Raw genomic sequence first — 16,541 nt, 5'->3', positions numbered from 1 at the left:
GGACCGTCTCTGTAGGAGCCCCAGGGTCACAGGAGTGGGCCGTGGTGAGGGGCAGGCCAGGGGAGGAAACAAGGGCTCCTTGCTTTGCCCCAGCTTGGCCAGGAGAGGCAGCCAGGAGCCCAGGATCACCTCTCCTTCCTTCCCTTCCCTCTCCCCACTCAGCTGTCCAGGGGAGTCCGGGCCAGACGGAGCACTCACCACTCAGGCCAGAGTCATGAGAACCCGGGCTCTGCTGTCCATCTTGCTTCTCTGCGTCCTGCTGCTGCAGGCCCAGGGGGGGCAACGCAGCCAGAGGATGAACCGTAGGTGATGGGGCAGGGGCGGTGGGAGGGGTGACGTGTCCAGTCTAAGGAGAACCTGGGAATTAGAACTTTCCGACACATCCTATTTGGACCACAGCACTATGAAGACTCTGCTTCTTCCCAAACCATGGTCCTCCAGCTTCTTTATCTGACTCTAGGAAGAGTGATGGGAGTGGAGGGGGAACTTGCATGTTTAGATTCCCCGTCCCCCAAATCCAGAGACACGTGGTACCTACAATGGGGAAAGATACACCTGAGCAAGAATCAGGTGGGAAAACAAACAATTGTTCTTTGGTTTATGCACACAGGTGACAGGTAAACATCCCGAGACATTCAGGGGAGTAGGTGTAGAATGAAAGCACTTAGAATGATAGCAACATTTGGGGTGCAAGGGTCAAGATAAATTTATCTCAGAGGGAGCAGGATGGGGAGAGTGGAAGGGAAACGCTGAGGGTGCTGTGTGGCTGGGAAGCGGCAGGGATTGTGCAGACAGTGGCAGCATGAGGAGAGAGGATGAAGGGGCAAGTTCACCTTCGTCTCTGGTCCCCGCAGATTGTGGAGAGTAGGGGAGAGTTAGCAGGTCACCCTCGCCTTTGTGGATTTCTCAGGGTTTGGGTGCAGGTTCTGTGGAGGTGATTTGGCCAAGGCCATGACTAGTATGGGAGACGGAGTCCTGTTGCAGGATTATGGAGAGAGTCAGAAGTCCAGGCATCGAGGTCTATTGGGGAAGAGCAGGAGGAGTGGGATTTAAGATACTACCCATCACCAGGATCTGGTGAAGGGCGGAGGTGAGTTCCCTGAAAAATCCAAGTTTCTCCTGAGTAAATTTTGAGGTCTCAGTTCTCTGGGGAGGCTTTCAACTTGAGAGGAGTGCTCTGTGGAGGCTGGTTCCACTGACCCTGCTTCTCCTCCTGCTCTTTTTAGATCTCAAAGCTAAAGCCTGTACGAAGCGACCCAAGGAGTTTACTTGTGAGAACCACTGTTCATACTTCCAGCACTGTCCACAAAATAACATATGCTGCTCAACCTTCTGCGGGAATGTTTGTATGAATGTCCTGTGAGTCAGAGAGCAGGGGGCCAGGCATCCTGCCCCCGCCAACCGTCTCCACAGACACTGTGCCTGCGGCTGAAGACGAGGACCTGACCCTGGACACAAGGTTGTCAAGAGGAACGCCACCCTGTCCAGCCAGTATCTGAACAACCTGTCCCTGTCAAATAAACCAGAACAAATGTGGGAGGACCTGCCTGGCTCACTCCCGGTGCCTGTGATCATGGAGGACCCGGCGCAGACCCCACGGGTACCCCCCTTTCTGGGTCCAGGTCTCTGATCTCTCTCCCCTTGTCTGCTCCCCCTCCCTGCCTCCCTCCTGCCTCCCTGCCAGGCCCCTGCAAGCCCAGCCCCCCTGTTCCTCTGCTCACTGAACCAGGACTCCCAGGGGGAGGACCCGCTCGTGTGCAGCACCTCCTGGTCCTCAGGAGAACATGCCTCGCCCGGAGCCACAAAGGGCCAAGTTCAACAGGAGATGCCGGGAAGCTAGACCCTGGGGCACAGAGGGGGAGGCCCCCGAGAAGGACTCATCATAAACTTGGTCCACCCCCATCCCATCCTGCTCATTGTCCTTGAGAGGTTCAGGTCACTGTCTCTTTGCAACGAAGAAAATGAATCCCAAGGAAGTGAGAGGACATGTCTAGGGTCAAAGGAGAGGAAGAAATCATGGGCTGCTTGGAGGAGGAGGTTTCCTCTGTGCTCCCTTCTCCACCTCCCAATGAGATGGTCCACAGGGACTGAGTCCTGTGCTGTCCCTGCTCCAGCACCAGCGACAGGCTGGTCGTGGAGTGGGGCCCGGCCCGAGACCCCTGAGACCCCTGGCCCTTCCTTTAACTGCGTGAGCCCAACCTTTCCTTGTGGCCTCATCATTCTTCTTTTTTTAACCTGGAGGGAGGAACAGTTGGTTCAGGGTGATGTGACTAGGATTAACTGGCACAGGATGCCTTGGGTCTTGCCCCTGATTTCATGGTGAGTCAGTAGAAATTCATCCCTGGGGTCCAGAGTCCCCGCTACTCTGTGCAGTCACCCCTCCTCTGATGTGGTCCTGGGACTAAGTCCAGAGACCCGGGCACATGTGTCCAGCTGGGACATGGGGTCAGTTGTGAAGCACTTGGGAGAGCAAGCCATGCTGGAGGCGGGGATGTGGTATTATGCTCCAGGCCAGTGGTTCCTGCTGAGCATCAGTGAAGGAGACAGGACTTGCCTCCATCGGCCCAGAGCCTCTGACCCATCTCAGGAGCATCACAGGGCTTCTGGTACTGGAGGGTGTCCTCCACTTCTGCTAAGAGCTGCCCTCAGACGGGGTGGGGGGCCTTAGGAAAGAGATCATGATCATAGGTGCCAGGCTGACCTATTCCTTTCCACAGTCTACCCTGCCCTAGAGAACTCAGAGGCTATACCTAGAATGTTATGGGTAGGAGGAGTGCTTGCCTGGACTCCAGTACTTTTTCTGGTTGTATTGAAATAATTGTGGGTGTCTTTATTACATAAAAAGGAAGACTGGGGGGTCCCTTGGAAGACCTTGAAATTTATGGAGGCAAAGGAAGAAACAAAAGCAGATTCTGCTTTGATTTGGGTCTCTAAAAGGTCAAGTTCCAGCCTGCAGAGAATTGCAAGTCAGAGCTGATCTGTTTTGAGCCAACCCATCGCCTCATGGTTGCAATGACTTTTGCATGACTTGTTCTCATCTCCTGCTCTTCTCTATGTCAAGCATATGAAAGGACTCTAGAAGTATCCTCCTCATCTCATACATCATAATGGTGGTCAGCTCCTGCTTGCTCCATGCTTTGACTGCCCCCAGTGTTCACAGGTGGGTTCATAATGATGCCTTCATCAACAAGTGTACTCCATCCCACGTCTCATAGCTCTCTGTGTCATAAGCAGACTCAGCATGCCTAATAAGAAGCTCCAGGAAATATCTGGAATGCAGATGTTGGGGTTAGGTGCTGGGTGCAGGATTTACCACCAAGAAATGCTCATCAGCCCAAGTATATTGGTTCCTTGAACCATTCCAGGAAGATTTTCTTTCCAGAAGGAGATGTTCTTAAGTCTAAAATAACGTTATCTAGGAGTGTGAGTGCATGCATGCTTGGTCACTTCAGTTGTGTCCGACTCTTTGAGACCACATCTACTGTAGTCCACCAGGCTCCTCTGTCCCTTAGATTCTCCAGGCAAGAATACTGGAGTGGGTTGTCATTTCCTTCTCCAGGGAATCTTTTCGACTCAGGGATCAAACCCGTGTCTCCTGCATTGGCAGGCGAGTTCTTTACCACTGAGCCGCGAGAGAAGCCCCTGTGTGTGTATATATAGGGTTGACCAAAAAGTTCATTCGGGTTTGTCCATAAGATCTTACAGAAAAACCCAAGTGAACTTTTTGACCAACTATATATATATAGCTGAACATGAATTCATATTGATATCTCTGATTTTAATCCAGTAACCCAGGGCTCATCCTAGCATTTTCCTTTTGCTTATTTCCAACTTCTCTCACAGAAACCTGACTCTTATCTACCAGTTACTTGCCTGTTCAATCTTTCATATCTGTAAAATAGTTTTAGAATTGTTTACCCATACCCTGTGAAAAACAAATTCACCAGAGACCTGCTCTCTGAAAAACTGAAACGGCTGCTTGCCAGTTTCCCACATTAAAATGGCATGCGAGAAATAAGCCTCTATTCTTGAAGTCCATGATTTAGCCTGTTAGTTCTTAGGTAATCAAATGGGGAAGCAAGATTTGGAAGCAAGAGTTGGAAACTTATGTACACACTATAACAATAGAGGGGAGTGTAATAATGGCATTCAAGGGTAGTGGAATGGAGTGGAAAAAAAGTCAAGGACCGCTGCTGGCGTATGAGTTTATTTGCCAAAGAGTTACTCCTTCCCAGCCCTCAGTCCGAATGAACTGGTGTCTCCGTGGGAGGGTAGAGTTTTAGCTTCTTCAGTGATTAGCTGCAAGAGAAAAAGGTTAGATGCTTAGAGGTTCTGGAAATCTGGGAAGCAAGAATTCATTCCCAAGCTTAATATTATTCATCTTCTCCAGACCTTGGGACAAGAATACTTCATGTAACAACAGGAATTGTCCACTTCTGATTTGGAGGAGGGGATGATATTAGTTCATTGAATAGACGAAGGTAGAAATATGGGACCTGGATAAGCTACAATGGTTCACGGAAAAGTCTGACTATGGATGCTATGGCTAGAGATCTGGACTGAAAAATAGAAAAACACCAAGCTGTTGAAATATAGAATGAAGACATCACAGGCATCGATTATATATTGAAAGAAACCAGGTTCCCCAAGCTGGTATCTTGGTCTATTTGCCAGTGAATTGGCTTTCAGGTTTAGGGGACATGGTCTTCTGCTACATTTGTGCCTAGGATTTGGGATTGCTCTGTTTAGGGATAACAGCATCTGAGAAGAAGGTGAGAATCAGTGATGACACACACCCAAGTGTGCACCTCCACACTCACTGTATTTTCCCAGCAGATGTTTCCACAGTAGGTCCAGCAGCATGTGTGATTTATTTTTACACATCTAAAGCTTTTAGAACACCTCTTACTACAGTCTTGGACGGTTGGCTCTCCCCAGCACTCCTCAAGGAACAATTCCCCCCTGGAAATGAGATGAGATGGTAAGACATTGATGGGGCCATATAGACAAGTGTGGGGAGGAAAGTCCTTCATAAGCTTAACAGCTTATGTTAAGCTAGAGGGCCCCTCTAGGGGCCCCTCCTAGAATCCTGGCCCCAAGTCCCCACCAAAGTACCTATCTTCCAAGAAAAATCGCCTTCGTTAGCCTCCTCATTGTATTTTCACTGACCCCATCACATCTTCACTAACCTCTTAGACTTCTCTGCTCCCCAAGTCCTATAGTGTTGCAGACTTCTGGGTGCTCTTTGAGCATCCTAGAGATAGGACTCCGTATACTCCCAGCATTCATACGCCCTCCTTTAAAAGTTGCATCTTTATAACGGGAGATCTCAGAGTCTGAGATAACCTCTACCCTCGTTATCACACCTATTTCATAGCATGGGAAAGTAGACCAGGTAGAGTAAGGAATAGATTTGCCTCACTTTCTTCCCCTCCTTGCTGACTCTGCCTTTAACGTAACTCAGCCTCAGGACTTCCCTGGTAGTCCAGTGGTTAAGAATCCGCCTTCCAATGCAGGGGACATGGGTTTGATCCCTGGTTGGGGAACTAAGATCCCACATACTTCAGGGCAACTAAATCTGCATGCCACAACTCGAGAAAAAAAATCATCCTATTAAAAAAAAAAAGTTAAGTAATTCAGCCTCTCTCCAAATTCTTCTCTCTCTCATCTCATTTTCTGGGCCTCCTCCATTGATTTCATTTTCTCATCATATGGCCCCCAACATTGCTCCACTAAAGACCCATCTCATGTCTCTTTTCCATCTTTTTACATTCTGAAATATCCTACCAATGGGTCGGCTTTAACTCAAGCAGTCATTCCATTGCATTGGACTTCTGAAATATCCTTCCACTAAATTAAGGGTATATATCAAGAAATGCCATTTGGTAATCATCAATGTGCACAGTTAGAACACAGAGCTTCTGGAAGAATGGGAAAATATGGTAGCTCTGGACTGGTGCCCCCTCTCCTCTAAGATACTCTGACATGGGAAAATATCATATCCTTATAATTTATGGAATGTATCTAAAAGCTGACAGATACTTATTGATACTTTTAAGGTTGGAAGAAGAAACACTGAAGGATCTCAGCTTGGGAATTTCTTGGATCTCTGTCTATTGAAAAGTATCTATACACAAATGCTCCAACAGGTGATCCAGGGAAGGGAGTCCTGGGTCAGATGTATTAGGCACGATACTTCTTCATTTGTCCAGAAATAAGCACAGCCCAATCATGCCCTTTTCATCCTCAATCCAGCCTCATCACCTGTTATATCTTTCCTTCACTCCTCCCAGCACAGACAGTAGAAGCATACAGAGGAACATCATGGGGAGAGGTGTCCAGAACTTCATGATGCTGACCATATATATACGTCTGAATAGGTGTTGTCAGGAGTTCTTTCCGTCCCAGTTGCTGCTAGAGATCAAAAGACACAAATAAAGAGAGCTGGGAAGCAAGAGGAAATTCTCATGGACTTTCTTTACACTCTGCCCTCTAATTATTCTTCCTTGCCTTCCACCACCCAACCACAGGTACAAACCAATTCTGGATGTTGACTTTGCTAAAAGGTATCTCTCTATCTCAAGTTTCATGCCTTCCTTTTGCAGGAAAACCTTTTTTTTTTTTTTTTTTTTTTTAATGTGCTATCTTCCCTTGATTAAAAAATAGCTCAAGGGATTCCTGGTAGTCCAGTGGTTACAAATCTGCCTGCCAACACAGGGGACACGGGTTCGATTCCTGCTCTGGGGAGATCCCACATGCTGCAGGGCAATTAAGCCCATGTGCCACAACTACTGACCCACCACTCTAGAGCTTGAGTGCCACAACTACTGAAGTCTACATGCCCAGAGCGAGTGCTCCCCAACAAGAGAAGCCACCACGCTGAGAAGCCCACACACTGCAACTAGAGAGCCAGCACACAGCAACGAAGACCAAATGCAGTGAAATAAATAAATAAATCTTTAAAATAATGACAATTCAAATTCAGCTTACAAAACAAGCTTCATGCCTTCCTTTTGCAGGAAAATCTTTTTTTTTTGCACGTGTGTGTTATTTTCCCTTGATTAAAAAAATGACTCAGGGTCTTCCCCGGTGGTCCAGTGTTTAGGAATCAGCCTTCCAATGCAGGGAACTTGGGTTTGACCCCTGGTCAGGAAACCAACTCACATAGCACAACTAGAGAGCCCATAAACTGCAACAAAAGATGAGCGTGGTGCAACTGAGACCCAACGCCAGATAAATAAATAGAATATTTTTTAAAAGAAAAAAAAAAAAAAAAAGAGAGAGTGAGTGGTCAGGGAAAGGTATCACGGTAAACTGGTTGGAAAAGAGATGGATTCAGCCAGATCAAGACAACCACAAGTGAGCAACTCCCATCAGTTGGGTGGGGGAAAACTCAAGCCGTGAAACCACCCGGGACAGAGTCAACTTGAAGCAGTACTAAGTCCAGAAAGTACAAATTTCAAGAGTGCAACACTGCCTGCCAGAAAGAGCTGTTCTGACTCCGTTATTCTTGCTCCTACCTCCAAAATGGCTCTTAGCTACTCGCAGGAGGAGAGGAAAGAGAGAGGAAACTGCCTACTCTCTTTCTAGGTGTGGTGGAAGGAACAACCATTTTAATTCAAGCTTAGTGTTTCAGCTGTTGCAACCCAAGCAACAAATGTTTCAACTCAAGCCCAACTGTTGCTTGGGCTTAGACTTTTTTCTAAATTTATTATATTATGTTTTGAATAATCTAATAATATATTATTGGATATAATATATTATTATATTTTAAGTTTAGGCAGTGACTAGAAAAGTCTAGTTTTATACCCAAGCTCTCATACAGAACCAGGAAATGAAGTAGCTCTTCTGGATATATTTAAATGGGACAAAGGACAAGACTTTCAACATATTACTAGTAACATTCCCAATGAATATTGATGTTTTGTGTACCAGTAACACAGGTCATTGGAGAAGACAATGGCACCCCACTCCAGTACTCCTGCCTGGAAAATCCCACGGATGGAGGAGCCTGGTGGGCTGCAGTCCATGGGGTCGCACAGAGTCGGACACGACTGAACGACTTCACTTTCACTTTTCACTTTCATGTGCTGGAGAAGGAAATGGCAACCCACTCCAGTGTTCTTGCCTGGAGAATCCCAGCAACGGCGGAGCCTGGTGGGCTTCCGTCTACGGGGTTGCACAGAGTCGGACACGACTGAAGCAACTTAGCAGTAACACAGATCATTAATATTTTCCCATGGATCATAAGACATCTGAAAATTTGTGATTTCTCTTCCTTAGGGGGTAAAAATATTATTGGAAACCCCCTTGCAACTGAAATTTGGTTAAATGCATTTGTAGACGTGGAGGTCCTTGGACAAAGGATACTGCCTGTTTGTGTGATTCTCAAGCACACACTCACAGACTTAGAGAAGGAACTTATGGTTACCAGGGGGGAAAGGCAGTCTGGGGTGATAGCGAGGGAGTTTGGGATTGACAGATACACACTGCTATATTTAAAGTGGAAGGACTTCCCTGGGGGTCCAGTGTTTAAGATTCCTTGATTCCAGTGCAGAGGGGCACAGGTTGGATCCCCAGGCGGGGAACTAAGATCCCGTTTGCCCCATGCGCCTCATGCTGTGACCAGAGATTGTTTTTTTAATTTTTAAAAATTAAAACTGATACCCAACAAAGACCTACTGTATAGCACAGGGAAGTCTGCTCAATATTATGCAACAGTGGGAAAAGAATTTGAAAAAAACATTTTAAAAAAATACAAGAAAAGAGAGGTAGGATGAATTGGGAGACTGGGATTGATAAATGTACAGACATATATACAGATACATGTATAAATGTATGAAACAGATGACTAAGGAGAACCTACTGTAAAATTCAAGGAACTCGACTCCAGGTTCTGTGGTGACCTAAATGATCTAAATGGAATAAACAGCTGTACATATATATGTATATTTATAGCTGATGTACCTTGATGAACAGAAGAAACTAACGCAACATTGTAAAGCAACTATACCTCAAATTTTTTTAAGTACAATTTAATTTTATCAATAACGGCTGCGGTTTCTCATAGCCTTAAAGAGTTAGACATAAAGGAACCTAGAGACACATAACTCTAAAATGTTCAATTATAAAAAAAAATTGGTTTATTTTACCAACAGGATATACATCCTGTCTTATCACTAGGAGGGAAATTCTCTCCCACTTGACACCACACTGAAAACTGTCAGTGTGGTATAGACAGTAAATTCCTGCGACTCTCTGGAGTCAGAGATTCAAATTCCTGTGGATTCCCAACCCCAACATGCCTCATTTAATATAAGCTATGTGTTTGGCTAACCACCTAATTTCTCAAAGACTCAGTTTTCCTGGACTCAGTTTCCTGGGCTCCAAAATCACTGTAGATGGTGACTGCAGCCATGAAGTTAAAAGATGCTTGTTCCTTGGAGGAAAAGCCATGACAAACCTAGACAGCATATTAAAAATCAGAGACATCACTTTGCTGAAAAAGGTCCGCATAGTCAAAGCTATGGCTTTTCCAGTAAATGGATGTGAGAGTTGGACCATAAAGAAGACTGAGCATGAAAAACTGATGCTTTTGAACTGTGGTGTTGGAGAAGACTCTTAAGAGTCCCTTGGACTGACAAAGAGATCAAACAAGTTAATCCTAAAGGAAATCAATCCTGAATATTCATTGGAAGGACTCATGCTGAAGTTGAAGCTTCAATAGTTTGGCCACCTGATGCAAAGAGCTGACTCATTGGAAAAGATCCTGATGCTGGAAAAGATCCAAGGCAGGAGGAGAAGGGGATGACAGAGGATGAGATGGTTGGATGGCATCACCGACTCAATGGACATGAGTTTGAGCAAGCTCCGGGAGATGGTGAAGGACCAGGAAGCCTGGCATGCTTCTGTGGGGTTGCAAAGAGTCTGACACGGCTGAGCGACTGAACAATATGTGGATGATATATCCACATAGCCAATGTTGACTGTATGAAGCACTAGCAAAAAAATTTAAGTTTTAAGTTTTAAAAATTAAGCCTCTTGGCATATGTTACAAATTATAAAATAGGAAAATATAGAAAATTTGAGGGATTTCCCTGGTGATCTAGTGGCAGACTTTGCCTTCTGATGCAAAGGGGTTTGGATTCAGTCCCTGGTTGTGGAGCTAGATCCCACAGGCCTTGTGGCCAAAAAATCAAAACATAAATAAAAGAACCAATATTGTAACAAATTCAATAAAAAGACTTTAAAAAAATGGTCCACATAAAAAAAATCTGTTAAAAAATAATAAAATAAAAATTGAGGCACATAGACTGTTAGCTGGGTTGCCTTTAACTTCTAAAAAATTGTTACTTGGAAATGATTTCAAAATTACAAGAGTAAGGCTAGTCAAAGAACTTCTACATATTATTTACTCAGATTCACCTATTTTAAGAATTTACCCCTAATTGCTTTCTCTCTCTCTAGCATATGTGTGTGTGAGTGTATATATATATATATATATATATATATATATATATATACATATATGCCTGAACCATTTGAGGGTAAGTAGATACATCATTGGAGAAGGCAATGGCACCCCACTCCAGTACTCTTGCCTGGAAAATCCCATGGACAGAGGAGCCTGGTAGGCTGCAGTCCATGAGGTAGCTAAGAGTCGGACACGACTGAGCAACTTCACTTTCACTTTTTTCTTTCATTCGCTGGAGAAGGAAATGGCAACCCACTCCAGTATTCTTGCCTGGAGAATCCCAGGGACAGGGGAGCCTGGTGGGCTGCCATCTATAGGGTCGCACAGAGTCGGACACGACTGAAGTGACTTAGCAGCAGCAGCAGATAAATAATGGTCCTTTTCTAGGAATAATAGTTCAATGAGTATTAACACTAGGAACATTCTCTTCTGTGATCACAATACAACTATCAGCTTCATTAAATTTAACATTTCTAAAATCTTTTAATCGAATCTACCATCAGTATCCCACTGTGTAAATTCACCCAACAACGCCCTTTGTCTTTTATGAGGTTGAAATTTTTGACGACGCTAGACAATTTTTTCTTTTAATTAACCATTCCTCATGTGGGGTTTGTTTACAGTTTCTTCACGATTAGGTGTAGGTCATGCGTTCTCCCTGAGACTACTCTGAAGACAATACATAAAGGCCTGTTTGCAGACAACACATAGCATCCTGTGTATTGCAGACAGTACATAGTAACACGGTGCCCATCTGTCTCATCTTTCTCTCACTTTCCCCATTTGAACATCAAGGACGATTACTCATTTTCTAGAGGGATAGTGTTGTTTTAATCTGGGAGCATGATTTGGACACAAGTCACAAATGAAAGCATTTTCAGGCTCACATTTCCAGCCCCAAGATTCTGATCTTCACTTACCTCTGAAGTTGTTCGAGTTGCAAGTGCTGATATTTATATGACTGACTGCTCTTCTTCCTAGTCTCTGCAAACTGCCAAACCCTTGCACAAGGGGAATCTGATGAGCAGAACAGAGCTCAAAGGTTCAGAATGTAATCATGGTTCTGGTTGTGGCAGATCTGGGAGTTCTGCCAGTAAGTTGGGTACATATCGAACATTGCCCCCAAATTCCTATAAAAAGCACTCAGGGGGTACTTTTTTTATTTTCCTCTTTGTGCTGCAGGTAATACAGGTAAAAGTCAAACACTGGAGAACTGCAGGAGTCTCCCCTCCCCCAACACACAATTTCCTGGATGTCTGGGTGATTGTACGGGTAGTGAAGGATCTGTGTATCTCTTTTTTGCTAACATTTGTGTAATGACTTTTGTAACATCCTATCCGTCTCTATGTTAACTTCTCCATGGTTAGCATTAGCCGAACACTACCTGAGCACAATGTCCTGTGGGTTTTGAACTACTGAGAAAACAGACCTCTGCCAAGAGAGCTTGGAAAGGCCACCTAATACGGAGATTTACAACACAGACTTAACCTGGATTCAAATTCTAGTTCCCACCTACTTTGGGTGAGTCACTAATCTCCGTGCATCAATTTCCTCATTGACAAAGTGGATTAATAGCGGTGCTTTCCTCATAGGGTTATTGTGAGGGTTCCATGAATGATTATCTGTTAAGCACTTAGAACCAATGTCTGAAATACAGGCAGTGATTGTAGGTTAGTTACATCAACAAATGAGAGTGTTACCCAATGAAGTGTCAAGCATTACCCAATTTAATACCAAATTTACTGTCAGATATTTAACATGTATTAGCTGGTACTCTCAATGACCCTATGAGTTTAGGACTATCATTCCTATTTTACAGATACAGAAACTGAGACACAGAGGAGTTAAGCAACTCCTTGAAGTTCTTAAGGGCAAGATAGAAATAAATAAATAAGAAACTAAATAAGTAAATAGACACAGCGTAATTGTGGCTATCTAATTTAAGCTGTTTTCAGAAAACCCATACAGATCAATAAGGAGCAAATAAATCACTCCACACATAATCGTCAGCCTAGTGAGGAAATAGAGAATGCTACAAATTTCAATCTGTCAGGAGAGAAATAAACAATTCAGCAGATGCGGTGTCAGAGTCCATGTCTGTGCGTGCGTGCTTAGTCCCTCAGTCATGTCCAACTCTTAGGGACCCCATGGACTGTAGCCCACCAGGATCCTCCATCGATGGGATTTTTCAAGCAAGAATACTGGACTAGGTTGCCATCTCCTTCTCCAGGGGATCTTCCCGACCTAGAGATCGAAGTTGCCTCTCTTGTGTCACAGGCGGCTTCTTTACCCGCTGAGCCATCAAGGGAGTGGAGACATACGAAGACCAGAGACTGAATGCCTGGAAATGAGGCAGGGGCCTTGGGCTTAACACAGGACACAGGTAAAATAACCCTCAGAAAATGAAGTCTGAACGCAAATGGGGGAATCCTGAGAACAAGGCTGATATCTACAGTAGATCCCTGGATCCTGAGAAATCAAAAGGAGAGGTGCAAGTGCAAGAAACCCTAAATAGGCAAACACAGGAAGACAGCATTTCTCAGAGTGCCAACAGTGACACAGAAATGGCAGGACCTCTTGTAGACTTAGAGGCCGTGGGAAAGAAGGGAGCTAGAGAGGAAGTCAGTGGGTCCTCAGAGTCCAAACACTTGGTTATACAAGCGACTCATTTCCCCTGGAGCTGATCAAGCCCAGTCTCATTTATACCATTTCCATTTGACAGTGAACCGCCTCTATGCACTGCTCCCCATTTTGAGACTTCAAAGATCAGATAACCTCCAAGTTGTGATGGAAACTTCAAGTTGCAGAGTGGTTTGATGTTCCCTGGTTAGACATGGGTCTTTACCAGGGTTTGCTAGCAAGGAAAAAGCTGCTTCAAAAATGGAAACCATCTGACAACAGAAGAGAAAGTCTGACCTCAATACAGGTTTGTATTCTTTGATTCTCCTACTGGAACTTGCAAAGAGACCAGTCAGCATTTTAATCAACCACAGACACTTTGTATAATGCATGTGCTAGCAGCTAAGACCTAAGGGACAGGCAACTTGCAAAATATCCTGGCCCTGTTGCAGAAATATTCCTTAATCTGGATTCCACTCAAAACTAGCAGCCTTGGACTCCTCTGGTGGTCCAGTGGATGAGAATCTGCCTGTCAGTGCAGGGGACATGGGTTCAATCCCCTGTCTGGGAAGGTTCCACATGCCGCGGAGCAATTAAGCCCGTGTTCTAGAGCCCAAGAGCCACAACCACTGAGCCGGCATGCTGCAAGTACTGAAGCCCATGCGCCTATAACCAGTGCTCTGCAACAAAAGAAGTCAGTGCAATGAGAAGCCCATGCACAGCAACAAAGAGCAGCCCCCAATCGCTGCAACTAGAGAAAGCCCACGTGTAGCTCTGAAGACCCAGTGCAACCAAAAATAAAAATTAATGAATAAATTATTTAAAAAAAACTACCAATCTTATGTTCCCCCAGAAAGTCAATAAGAGCAGAGTGCCCCCAAACTGGCCTTTATTGTCTCCAAAATCCAAACAGCTCCACCAAGGGAGATCCCTGGTGGTTCAGTAGTTAGGACTTGGTGCTTTCATTGTTGTGGTCTGGGTTCAGTCCCTAGTTAGGGAACTAAGATCCTGCAAGCTGTGTGTCATGGCCAAAAACCAAAACAGCAACAACAACAAAGCAAAGAGCCCCACCACGCATTGTGTCTTTCTTCATGGTGGGCAGCAGAAGGTGCAGCAGCTTGTCTGCTGCCTCAGAGGGACTTTCCTACACGCCTGGACAGCTGGATCTCTGGAAATGTTACCAGCAGAGCAAGTCCTGGACTCTTGTCAGGTGTCAGGCTACTGTCAGTCTGGACTATTGCCCCACCCTCTGGCATGCAAGTGCTAAAGCACCTAGGATGCCTGCTATTTCCATTCTCTATGGCCAGTGAGCAGAGTGTCATATGTGTGATGAATTCTGCGTGATGGTCCATGGAATACCAAGGGATCAAAGTCTTTCCAGACTATGAAGTCAAAAGCCCAAAGACAAACACATGAAAAGATGCTCAACATCACTCATTATCAGAGAAATGCAAATCAAAACCTCAATGAGGTACCATTACATGCCAGTTAGAATGGCTGCTATCCAAAAGTCTACAAGCAATAAATGCTGGAGAGGGTGTGGAGAAAAGGGAACCCTCTTACACTGTTGGTGGGAATGCAAACTAGTACAGCCACTATGGAGAACAGTGTGGAGATTCCTTAAAAAACTGGAAATAGAACTGCCATATGACCCAGCAATCCCACTACTGGGCATACACACCAAGGAAACCAGATTTGAAAGAGACATGTGTACCCCAATGTTCATCACAGCACTGTTTATAATAGCCAGGACATGGAAGCAACCTAGATGCCCATCAGCAGATGAATGGATAAAGAAGCTGTGGTACATATACACTATGGAATATTACTCAGCCATTAAAAAGAATTCATTTGAATCAGTTTCAATGAGATGGATAAAATTGGAGCCCATTATACAGAGTGAAGTAAGCCAGAAAGATAAAGACCAATACAGTATATTAACACATATATATGGAATTTAAAAAGATGGTAACGATAATGCTATATGCAAGACAGAAAAAGAGACACAGATGTACAGAACAGACTTTTAGACTCTGTGGGAGAAGGCGAGGGTGGGATGTTCTGAAAGAATAGCATTGAAACAAGTATACTATCAAGGATGAAACAGATCACCAGCCCAGGTTGGATGCATGAGACAAGTGCTCAGGGCTGGTGCACTGGGAAGACCCAGAGGGATGGGGTGGGGAGGGAGGTGAGAGGGGGGATCGGGAAGGGGAACACATGTAAATCCATGGCTGATTCATGTCATTGTATAGCAAAAACTACTATGATATTGTAAAGTAATTAGCCTCCAACTAATAAAAATAAATGGGGGGAAAATCATAAAAAAAAAAGCCCAAAGAGATGAATTAGTCTTTAAGTAAGACACTGAGGGTCTATTGCTAGGTCTGTACATGAGAGAAAGCTACTTCTGATTATCTTGATTGATACGAACAAGAGGTAAAAATTTGCTAGGGGAAGCTCTGGAACTTGAGAGGAGAACAAATCATGTAATAAATAAATATATAGAGAGACAGACAGACAATAGATAAATGAATGAATGAATAAGGCATAGCAACCACGAGGCCATGTGTTTGTCACAAACAGATCAGTCGTGATCTGCGACTTTCTGTAGGCAGGGACTTGACCTTTTGTGAACTGATAGACTGTAGCCCGGGACTTGACCTTTTGGAGACCCAGATCATGGCAAAGTCTGCATTGGTTTCCTCCTTTGTCTCCATAGATTTCAATGTCTTCCAAGGGACCCCCCACTCCTCTCTTTTATGTAATAAAGAGGCCACTGTTTATTCTAATAAAAACAGAACATGAAGTGGTATCCAGGCAAGCACTCCTCTTTCCTAGCCATAGCATTCTAGGTGTGGCCTCTGAGTTCTTTAGAGCAGGGTGGACTGTCCAGAGAGGGTCAGGGTACCAGTCACCACAGGGAGAAGGGCAGCTGCTTCCAGTAAAATTCATGGTGCATGGTGTTCACCAGTGGTAAGGAATAGGTCAGCCTGGTACATGTGATACACCAATGAAGTAGGACAAAATGTCCACGGGAGGTCATTCATCATGTGGCCCTGGGCAGGTGATTTTGCCTCTCTTAACAGTCTGTTCCAGGGTGTTTGAGGGGATAGTCAAACATTGGGAAAATGCTTGTAGAGTGAGATTATCTGAGGATGGACCACATAAGAACTCCTATAGAGCATGCCCTTAGTACCCAACTACCTCCAATGATGTCTGAGTTGCTAGTGGATCATGATCTCTTTCCTAAGGCCCCCTTGTCTGAGGGCAGCTCTTAGCGGAAGTGGAGGACACCCTCCAGTACCAGAAGCCCTGTGATGCTCCTGAGATGGGTCAGAGGCTCTGGGCCGATGGAGGCATGTCCTGTCTCCTTCACTGATGCTCAGCAGGAACCACTGGCCTGGAGCATAACACCACATCCCCGCCTCCAGCAGGGCCTGCCCTC

At 44.9% G+C, this 16,541-nt stretch overlaps 2 protein-coding genes across 2 annotated transcripts; one reads left to right on the top strand and one right to left on the bottom strand.

Moving 5' to 3' along the window:
* The first annotated feature begins 109 nt into the window (after positions 1 to 109).
* Positions 110 to 1,928, top strand: WFDC10B (WAP four-disulfide core domain 10B). Its single transcript, XM_065919812.1, has 2 exons — positions 110 to 302; positions 1,227 to 1,928. Exons 1-2 carry the CDS (start codon positions 215 to 217, stop codon positions 1,361 to 1,363), a joined length of 225 nt encoding a protein of 74 aa, XP_065775884.1. The 5' UTR covers positions 110 to 214; the 3' UTR covers positions 1,364 to 1,928.
* A 2,267-nt stretch (positions 1,929 to 4,195) lies between these two features.
* WFDC11 (WAP four-disulfide core domain 11) lies at positions 4,196 to 11,480 on the bottom strand. The gene is made up of 4 exons (XM_065919809.1): positions 11,395 to 11,480; positions 6,265 to 6,414; positions 4,821 to 4,962; positions 4,196 to 4,299 (listed from the first exon to the last, which is right to left on the bottom strand). The coding sequence occupies exons 2-4, from the start codon at positions 6,360 to 6,362 to the stop codon at positions 4,222 to 4,224; spliced, it is 318 nt and encodes a 105-aa protein (XP_065775881.1). The 5' UTR covers positions 6,363 to 6,414; positions 11,395 to 11,480; the 3' UTR covers positions 4,196 to 4,221.
* Between the last annotated feature and the right edge of the window lie 5,061 nt (positions 11,481 to 16,541).

The sequence above is a fragment of the Muntiacus reevesi genome, chromosome 2 (genome assembly GCF_963930625.1).
Source record: "Muntiacus reevesi chromosome 2, mMunRee1.1, whole genome shotgun sequence".
NCBI lineage: Eukaryota > Metazoa > Chordata > Mammalia > Artiodactyla > Cervidae > Muntiacus > Muntiacus reevesi.
Note: the sequence above shows the minus strand (reverse complement) of the source record. Positions and strands in the feature narration are given on the sequence as shown.